General features: G+C 40.2%; 1 protein-coding gene across 18 annotated transcripts; it reads right to left on the reverse strand.

Moving 5' to 3' along the window:
- Nucleotides 1-854: 854 nt before the first annotated feature.
- On the reverse strand, nucleotides 855-8,713 carry LOC127321649 (uncharacterized). Of its 18 annotated transcripts, none has more exons than XR_011747715.1 (13): nucleotides 8,440-8,713; nucleotides 8,264-8,307; nucleotides 7,203-8,054; nucleotides 6,996-7,071; nucleotides 6,041-6,115; nucleotides 5,718-5,942; nucleotides 5,508-5,615; nucleotides 5,257-5,369; nucleotides 4,977-5,172; nucleotides 3,163-3,251; nucleotides 2,613-2,709; nucleotides 2,011-2,298; nucleotides 855-1,179 (listed from the first exon to the last, which is right to left on the reverse strand). XR_011747715.1 is itself a non-coding variant. In XM_071822878.1 (12 exons), the coding sequence occupies exons 2-4, from the start codon at nucleotides 8,039-8,041 to the stop codon at nucleotides 6,074-6,076; spliced, it is 321 nt and encodes a 106-aa protein (XP_071678979.1). In that variant the 5' UTR covers nucleotides 8,042-8,054; nucleotides 8,264-8,713; the 3' UTR covers nucleotides 855-1,179; nucleotides 2,011-2,298; nucleotides 2,613-2,709; nucleotides 3,163-3,251; nucleotides 4,977-5,172; nucleotides 5,257-5,369; nucleotides 5,508-5,615; nucleotides 5,718-5,942; nucleotides 6,041-6,073. The 18 variants fall into 18 exon arrangements, 1 of the variants encoding a protein (XP_071678979.1); XR_011747726.1 differs by having other exon boundaries at nucleotides 8,410-8,713; XR_011747724.1 differs by having other exon boundaries at nucleotides 8,389-8,713.
- Nucleotides 8,714-10,512: the final 1,799 nt, after the last annotated feature.

Raw genomic sequence — 10,512 nt, forward strand, 5'->3', positions numbered from 1 at the left:
TTCCGTATCGTGGCTCTCGGTACAGGGGTGTTCGCGACGAAGGCTTTAATTAGGCGGAAGGGTAGGGTTGGAGGCGGCGCAGGGGCCCCACACCATAGGCCGGCGCGGGCCCCATGCTGGCCGCGCTGCCCTATGGGTACGGGCCCTCGTGGCCCCACTTCGTATGCTCTTCGGTCTTCTGGAAGCTTCGTGGAAAAATAAGACCCTGGGCGTTGATTTCGTCCAATTCCGAGAATATTTCCTTTGTAGGATTTCTGAAACCAAAAACAGCAGAAAACAGCAACTGGCTCTTCGGCATCTCGTCAATAGGTTAGTGCCGGAAAATGCATAATAATGACATAAAGTGTGTATAAAACATGTGAGTATCATCATAAAAGTAGCATGGAACATAAGAAATTATAGATACTAGATTTAAATGTGCGCCTTGGCGCACGATCCCGTGAAGTACGTGTCAGTGTATTTTTTATATAACAACGATAAGAAAATGAAGTGCTTGATACGTTTTTTAGGCTTTACAAAAGGAAGTGAAGGTTTCTCAAAAGAAGTAAAGCAGACAAAATCACTATCAGAATAGCAAACACTTCCATACAATTAGAAAAATGAGAAAATATATTAAAGTAACTAAGATTCTTGGTCTATCAAAAGCAATCCAAGAAAGGTTGTTAGAGGCCACAACACACCTGGAACTAATAGGTACTCGCAAAACCAAAAGTCAACACCGCTGCAAATGAAAGGTAAATTAACTATACAGTAAGAAGCAGCCCTGGCCTTTGGCATTAATGAATGTTTTATATGACATATATACTAAGCTAAGAAAAAAATAGAACACCATAAACATAATTATTACAAACATATCAATGTAACCTAATCAGATAAGGGGTGATAACACATTGCGTATTAAAAGGTATTCAAAAGGAACAAAATAGCTGAACTGAAAAGGCTATAAACAACCTTACACAATAACACAACATGAGTAGAAATCAATTTTATAGATGCAACCTTGGTTCTAATTTTAGGAACATTAGCTCATCCTCATTTTATCCAAACATTTCTCCAAACGGTCGCATGCAAGAGATTAAATTTTATCAATTCAGCGAGAGATTTCCTCGGTCGCCTACTTGGTGACGCAGCGCATATTGATAGCCGAAGAATCTATTACAGGCTCAATTTAGTAGACCACTGAAAGAAGATTAAAAAAAAATCTGTCAATATCACTCAATATTAGAGCATCGACAACTCAGGACGAAATGTTGGACCCAGGAGTAAAGGAAATTATATCCGCATGTTTATATTGATGTACCATCTACATGCTTTCCCGCTGGCTGATCCCTTTTTCCTTAACACAAAAATGATACCATGCCGGCATGTCTAATGAAATAAAGAACAGGTATAAGAATAATCTCAGATAGTGGTGGAAACAAAGATGGCAACTGACTCGATTTTTCCAAGGAACCTCGGCGTGTTTCCACTAAAGTACTATCACATATCAAATTTTAGCACCTGGCCATTGCGGTCAGTGCAATAGTCATACCATAAATAGAATGAACATGGAGTATGGACACAGAGAGGAAGCAAATGAGAAACAGATACAACACTATCTTCTTTTCCTTAGCTAACCTATGATCGTGACCTCTTCTGCCACCTTTTTATCCATTCTAAATCATATTTAACATAGTGTGATACAATCACGGGTGTTTTCACATAGGATGCAGCCAGAGCTGACATGTTTGTTGTTTTAGTGCTCCGTCTTAATGTCACAAGACGATGTAAATGGGCACTAATAAGCTAGTGTTTGACTAATGTTTGCACGAACGCCTGAAACCTCACCTACATGTCCATTATTACTTACTGATAGAATGCTGAAAGAATCTCCCTAGAAAAAATGATTGGACTTGCTCTCTAATATAATCTTTAATCATAATAAAGCTTTTAAAACCCAGGGGTTCAGCAATTTAGTATGACAACATGTCACTATGAAATCATCATTAAGAAAACAAAAAAAATACTTACATGCATATCACATAGAGATTATATATCAACCTTGAGCTTGCATCTGTACAAAAGCGCACACTTGGAACAACAGTGCACATTCCATGAAAGAGCAGAAACTTTTCCTGCCCACACACAAAGCAAGTCCTGAGAAACGTGAAAGGTATTAGTCTCCTGGAGGTCACCCCTTGACACAACTCTGAGGAGTAAACCGTAGGAAAATTGTGTAATGCACATGCGAATTAATAAAAGATACTCTTTGGTGATGCAATTCCTGGTAGATTTATATGTACGCTTTGGTGTACGATCCTGTGAAATTCATCAGCGATAAAAATCAAGCAGTGGAATGATAAATTATTTTTCAGGTTTCACAGGAAAAAAGTCGTATGATGAAATTAGGATAAATCAAATGAAATCACAAAAGGAGTAGCAAACGCTTATGGACAATTGACATAAGCAGTTTATGATGATTGTATTTGTCACCAGATCAACACATGTATGGATTTTACACATGCAGAATACATGTTATTTTCATAGCTCTTGGACTTTATTACAGACATCAATGAGTACACAGGAGAACATTCCGCTTGTAGCGCAGAGGTGTTAAACAGAACAATACTCACATAGCTCAAGATGTTATTCATCATTTGAAACATCAAGTTCTTCTAGCATAAGATTGAGTAATATTCTAAAAAGAATTTTGATTATCCTTTGAGGTTCCTACAATAGGAAGTAAGCGTGTAAATATTTGAAACAACCCTAAACATGGTTTTGTTAAATTGTAGAGAAATGCAAAAGAAATCCATGTACTGATTTAGTTTCAAATGCATCGAGTATGAGATGGTATATTGCCGCTATATGTAAGTAACATAAGCCAAGCAGGAGATATAGAATGAAGTTTGAATGATCTATAGACAGACCTTGAGAAGTAACCATAATTCTAATAGAATAATTTGACCGGAAAGCAAAACGTGACAAACCTAAGATTGGTTGTCTACTATAACAAACAAAGGCATTCTACTACACCAAAATATGTTACTGAGTAGAGAGTTGAGTTTGTCAGCAGAGATGCCCATTACTTACTACACATAGCCTAAGACCAAACTACATAAATTACATTATAACCTACAACGAAGTAAGAAGCGATCTCAGTTTAGGTACCAATGGTCACACCTTATAATCTATTGGACGAATGTCGAAGTACTCCCTTCTTCTTCTTAGGGGGTCCATCAGCCTGAGGTTTCTGCCCCAGCAGCCTGTGCCTACAAACGTTTTACACATGGGTTGAATCAGCATAGGAACTTTATCCAGCCAAACTACCAAGAAGGCTGAACTTTAGCCAACAAAGCAATATTCATAAGTAAATAAACAGTGGTCTATTAGTGGCTGCTACATTGGCGGGTCAAACCATTAACCATCAGATTAAACTTTCCAAAAACGTAATAATTATGAAAAAATGGTTAGAAACTAATTAATAAGCTTAGCTTAGAAAACCCTGTTGTGCGCACATACACACTTTACCAGCCATATAATATTTAGAAAACAAAAGACTGAAATCCAATGAAAGGCACACAACATTCCATTTGAAGCTACTCACTTAATTATAATCCGAGACAAAACATCGAATGCACCTATCAACTCACTTTTAGGTACAGTAAAAAGAACCGATATTATAGCAAACAAATACATGCACATTGGTAGGCAACAATGCAGTAATATAAATGAATCAAGATCTAGAACACAATGTCAATTACCCATCAATATTCTTTCTACAAAACCTAGCAATGATAGATACTACAACAATGGTCGACACAAGGAAAAATAGAAATGGTAAGTTATTAACTGTGTTAGCTGACCAAACAACTTTGGTCCGTTCTTGATCTTCTATCAACGAAACAATCAAATAATATCCAAACAAAACGTGAATGCAACCTGGTGTAGTAGATGGGACATCAAATAATCTCCAAAATAATACGTAGTAGATGGGGCATGCGGAAGGCTTGGATCATCAAAAACAGGCTGACCAAGCTAACAAAGAAGATAAGTAACCTTTAAGAAAAATAAGGAACCAAATACACAAAGCACAAGAACACGTGTTGTTAAGGTTTCAGGTTTAATTTTCAGTCTTGGCTCATCAATCTTTTCACAGCATACTGGAAAAAAATCTTTCAACCTGAGTATACAATGCTGGCAGAAAGAAAGACAAAGTGGCATAATCAAATTGAAGTGAAAAGCAGTAACTATTTAGATCATAGTTCTATTTAGGAATCAAAATCATTATAAAACTTTGTAATCATGTAGATTTTTACCAAATTGTGCACATCCGTCACAAATGAAGACATGGTGGCATATTATCCAAGATAAAGCAGTAGAGAATCTGTTCCTAATCTTGTTTCAGAATCTATGTGTCAGTGTTTGAATATGGACTTTTCATCAAAATCATCAAAAGTTTAGAGGCATATAAACAATAAATCCATGAAAACATATACTGCTTCAGCTAGGAACAAAACTTATAATTCCTTTCCACTGTGCTTAGAATGAGCGATTTAAATTCCTTGAACATAAAAACTAAAGTATCCTCTAGGTAAATTAAGTTAACCAAATGACTGCAGCAAAGATGCAACAAGGTCCACTTGCTAAAGTAGAGAGTGACATTTTCCAAATTAACATCACGTGAAGTGGCTAATGACAGGTCATAGCTATCTGTAATGAAATGACCCAAACCACTGTCCGATCTAAGACCACAATTTTACTCAAAGGTGGTACTTGAAGAGAACTTAAACTAATGCCACAGTAAATGTTTTGCACGGAAAATTTGATATAATTAAACTCAAAGGAATTTTCAATGAAGTTGTAGGAAATAAGCTACTGAGTTTAATGTCCAACTAAGTTCTAGGAAATCAGCTGCTGGGATAAGTGTAAGGTTTACACCTTGACACAAGAACATTTAGTTAGTTTCAAGGTGAGTAAATTAACTGTAGCCTTACCATTGCTCTATTCCAGGAGTTCTCAAGGCTAAACTGAGCAAGGACTATCTCCCTTCACAGGATTAATTAAAAGCACCATTGACCAGTGCCTCTTTAAGTATCAATGATGCAAGTGCTGTTGAATGGATGAAACTCTCTAGTCACCTATTGTCTGGGCATAAAACTTTCAACCATCATGAACTTCGGTAACAACAACCTGAAGTCAGGTAACAAAGCCTTGTCAGCATCTTTTTTTAAGCAAAAAAAAATGTGTTCTCCAATATGAATATGCGCAACCCACCTTTTCTACTGAATTTCTGGTCACGTATTGACTTTGAGTTAGTTACTGGCAGCTTAAATCCAGTCCGCAGCCATTCCTTTTTTACACTCCACTCGAGCATATTTGGCAAAGCCCTACAATGGTATGGTTACAAAGGTTACAAAACAATTTCGAAGTGCAAAATTTTGATAACTTCAAGAAAAAAATTGCAATGTTTGCTTCTTATGATGAATAATCTTAACTCAAATGGAATACGGAAAAATAATGCATACATTTGCAACAAGCTGAAGTCACAAGTCCTTGGCAGTGTCACCACCAGGGTAATACACCGAACCAGGTATATTATTAAAACTGGTTTTTCCCTCCACCACAATCCGCACCTGGAGCAAAATTTATAGAAAAACAGATGAAAATATGATAAATGCTGACTCCAAAGATGGATAAGAAATTGAAAGGTGGCTCGTTGAGGGCGGCCTCCCCACCGTGTGCACGGAAGCAGCGGCCTCCTCTCACGCTCGTCGGAGACGCGTTGGCGGAGCCTTCTAGGAGAAATCAAATGTATAATCAATCCAGACTCCTAGAATATAGCCAACTTGATCATCAAAGGGCTTCATGTCCTCGCCCATGGTGGCTCTCTTTGCTGCCAGATCTATCTTCCCCCGTGCCACATTATCCTCATCGTGTATGGATATGGACACCACCCCAACCTGAAGGTTTACATGAGATCGGCTCAGTCTTGAGAAGTTTCACCGCTAAAATTGATGCATCATCTTGTCATCTTAGGTGTGAAAGGGTTTTACATTACCATGGAGTAAGCATAGTACATGTAGTCGGATGCTCAGAAGTTGATGCCATCGAACATGAACGCCAGGGCGTTTATCTGCATTGAAAGTTTATTTATCTAATACCCAGAAACTGCTAATCATGTTGTTTACAACTGTCATCACATCATGTCATTACGCAACGAGAAATACACTAAACCAAGATTACACGAGGAAACATGAGAGTTAATCAAAGTATATAGGAGAACTATTCTATGTAGGGTGAGGGAGGGGGTGATTATCTTGGGAAAGATTGTGGCATCTGAATTATTCTATGAGAACTTAAGCCTGCAACTTCTGAGGTGCTTAAAATTACAGCACAATTAAGTGTAGCTGGATTGCTTGCTAGAGCGCAAAACAAGTATATTGCTGCCACATTAAGTCAAAATGGAGAAAACAGTTCTTTTATTCAAAAACAATCATACTACTCTCATTCAATATCCAATCATTTGTTTATTACATTAATATAATTCAGGCGTGAAATAATTATCAAAATGCAAGGGTACAAAACCACAAACTTTCAGCTACAAAATCACCTTATATGAACAAGCATTAAGGACACGAAGAACTCCCTAAGGTGATACACAATCTCTTGTTGTACGCTTGTACCACACCCATGGGACCATCAATAAAACATTGAAAGGATAAATTAAGAAGACAGCAACGAAGAAGCAATTACCCCAGTTCATCCGGGCGCAACACAACATTCATTGTCAGACTCGTGTCACACATTAATCTGGGCCACCGTCAGCATGTAAGATGCATTTGCCAGACAAAACGAACAATCAAAAAAAATTAAGCCATGCACACCCACAGTGAGGCAAAGTTTTCAGGGTACCAAACCAATAACAGGGGCATGGAATCCTAAAAAACTAATACAACCGTGTTCCATAACCACTGCATGGCGTTACAGAGATAGCTGAAATAGAGCATACTCACCAAGAACGCAACCAGGCAGCAGACCAACGAGAGCAGCCATGGCCAACTGACACGGCAATTCCAGCAAGGCGCCGACCTGCCAAGACGGAACACAAAGCCATTACAAACCACATCAGGGGACAAGGCGGAAGGCAAAGAAACCATAGGAAATGCATCGAAAAAAAAAGTGAATGGATATATTTGATTTACATACACAAACACACTCACCCAATTAAATCTTCCACTGGTCTGCGCTAAGCAAGCAAGATGGTGTCTTTGCAGCAGTAACAAAATTGGGAGATGAGTACATCATGGAGACACTACAAATGCTAGCGCGAATGGGATATCACATAGCAGGCAGAGATGCACATCTAAAAAGGAACAAAAAGTGTATAGTCAAGCGTTGCATCTAGGTCCTGCCACTGCACGGATCTCAGCTCTAAGCTATAGTAACGATTTCCCCATTGTTCTATTTCGCCAGCGCATTCAGGAAGGATAGGAACAGAAACTTGATCTGTTGCTTAGTCAAATTAGCTAGTGACCTACTATCTCTTATACATCTGCTGCAGCTTCAGCTAGATGGAATATAGATATTACATCCATTACTCTTATGTAGGATTTTAATCAAACACGTTGTATGCAAAGGTAAAAATGGATCTTGCACACACTATATGAGATGTTTTGGGAGCTAAATCAAACATGAAGAGTCTGCCTCCGCTCTTAACTCTGCCCCGATGGAAACTCATATGCAAGTCATCGATGTACCATTCCTTTTTTTCAAGCCCTTGCACAACAGAGAGAGAGGGAGAGAGAGAGAGAGAGAACGAATCAGTGCTCTGGAAGCCGCCATTTCTTCTTCTGTACCTCCTCCGCTGCCTTGCAGCTTGCCGGTCGACACCGTCCTCGCCGCTAGCCGCCCACCACAGCCCCAACGCCTTCTTCCCCGGTCCATCTCCCTCATCAAACATGCAGTCTGTAGCAAAATCATCTTTGTTGGTCATGGTCATCCTTTTGGTTATGGTCGACACGCTCCTAGAAATCCTTTTCTTGTAACTTTTCTCACTCATATACTTGTCCAGGCTGCAAAAATCAGAAGGAAGCAGAAGAAACATCATTCGTCTTGTCACTATAACATGAATCCCTGGCTATATAAAACTCTTATTTTCGCTGGAGCCTAGAGAAGAGGAACCCAGACCAAAAAATTAAACCAAACAGATCGAGCTCCAAACGGAAATTGGGCAGACTATAGGCCGCTCTAGGAGATGGGATGAGATGACTTGGGTAATCACCTAATTCTCTAGTTGATTTGTCGCTTTCCTCTTGGTGTTGGTCGCTGCACATCAGGAAAGAAAGAGGAGTCAAAGATGGGGAAAAGGAGAATAAAAAGGCAGACCCACTTCAATCTGGACTTAACTAAACACGACCGGAGCCGCACCGACGGCCAGATGCCGCAGCCACTTCTCACCACGCAGTTGAGGACGCATCAGTGGAGGCCAAGCACCTCATGCAAGCCCGACTATGTCTTCCCCCGCGTGACCTCATCCTCATCGTGCTCGTCAACAGTGGCCTCCTCCTCTCGCCGGAGACACGCTGGCGGATGGTGATGGGAGCGCGAGAGTGCTCGTCAATGGCCTGGCGGCGCCCTCCCCACGCGCATCGAGAAACCCTAGCCACCATGGTCTCCTTCCACCTCGAGCTTGCGCGCCGCCTCCCCATTCCTCGTCGATCTCGGTGGCCTCCGGCCGGTGGAGCCGCAATCGGCTGGGTGGAGAAGGCGGGGGCGGCCGGCCGAGCAAGAGGGTGGGAGGAGGATGCCTGGGTGGAGAAGGAGAGGGGATTGGGGAGAAAGGAGAGGACGCGGATTGGGGGAGGCTTCGCCCGCTGGCTATCTCACGCTCCGGTCACGCCTAACCCAACAAAAAGTTACCCCATGCGAATGACGAGTGGACCCGGAGAAACGTGGGTCCCGAGCGCAGTTGCATGCGGGTAGACCGCGGCCGTTGCATGGCTTGATCTAGGGGCAGCGAATGGGAGGCTGCACCAGACTAGACGGACAAGATCCGCTGCCTAAGAGCTGCTGCCAAGATCCAACGGCCACGAAGCTGAAATCGTTGTGAAGCCCCCTATGGGGGGCATCATTTATACCTTTAGATGTTTGAGACGTATCAAGCATCCCCAAGCTTAGTTCCTACTCGCCCTCGAGTAGGTAAACGATAACAAGGATAATTTCTGAAGTGACATGCTATAATAATCTTGATCAATACTATTGTAAAGCATATGAGATGAATGCAGTGATTCAAAGCAATGGTAAAGACAATGAATAAACAACTGAATCATGTAGCAAAGACTTTTCATGAATAGTACTTTCAAGACAAGCATCAATAAGACTTGCATAAGAGTTAACTCATAAAGCAATAGATTCTTAGTAGAAAGTTTTGAAGCAACACAAAGGAAGATATAAGTTTCAGCAGTTGCTTTCAACTTCAATCATGTTTATCTCATGGATAATTGTCAACACAAAGTAATATGATGAATGCAAATAAGCAAGTATGTAGGAATCAATGCACACAGTTGACACAAGTGTTTGCTTCTAAGATAGAAAGAAGTAGGTAAACTGACTCAACATAAAAGTAAAAGAATGGGCCCTTCGCAGAGGGAAGCATGGATTCTGTATTTGTGCTAGAGCTTTCATTTTGAAAACATAGAAACAATTTTGTCAACGGTAGTAATAATTCATATGTGTTATGTATAAGATATCCTATAAGCTGCAAGCCTCATGCATAGTATACCAATAGTGCCCGCACCTTGTCCTAATTAGCTCGGATTTACATGGATTATCATTGCATAGCACATGTTTCAACCAAGTGTCACAAAGGGGTACCTCTATGCCGCCTGTACAAAGGTCTAAGGAGAAAGTTCACATTGGATTTCTCGCTTTTTGATTATTATCAACTTAGACATCCATACCCGGACAACATAGACAACAGATAATGGACTCCTCTTTAATGCATAAGCATTCAACAACAGATAATATTATCATAAGAGATTGAGGATTGTTGTCCAAACTGAAACTTCCACTATGATACATGGCTTTAGTTAGCGGCCCAATGTTCTTCTCTAACAATATGCATACTCAAACCATTTGATCATGATAAATCGCCCTTACTTCAGACAAGACGAACATGCATAGCAACTCACACGATATTCAACAAAGGTGAAATAGTTGATGGCGTCCCCAGAAACATGGTTATCGCTCAACAAGCAACTTATAAGAAATAAGACACATAAGTACATATTCAATACCACAATAGTTTTTTAAGCTTTTTTTTCATGAGCTATATATTGCAAAGACAAAGAATGGAATTTTAAAGGTAGCACTTCAAGCAATTTACTTTGGAATGGCAGAAAAATACCATGTAGTAGGTAGGTAGGTATGGTGGACACAAATGGCATAGTTTTTTGGCTCAAGGATTTTGGATGCACGAGAATTATTCCCTCTCAATACAAGGCTTAGGCTAGCAAGGTTGTTTGAAGCAAA

This window comes from Lolium perenne, chromosome 1, assembly GCF_019359855.2.
Source record: "Lolium perenne isolate Kyuss_39 chromosome 1, Kyuss_2.0, whole genome shotgun sequence".
Lineage (NCBI taxonomy): Eukaryota > Viridiplantae > Streptophyta > Magnoliopsida > Poales > Poaceae > Lolium > Lolium perenne.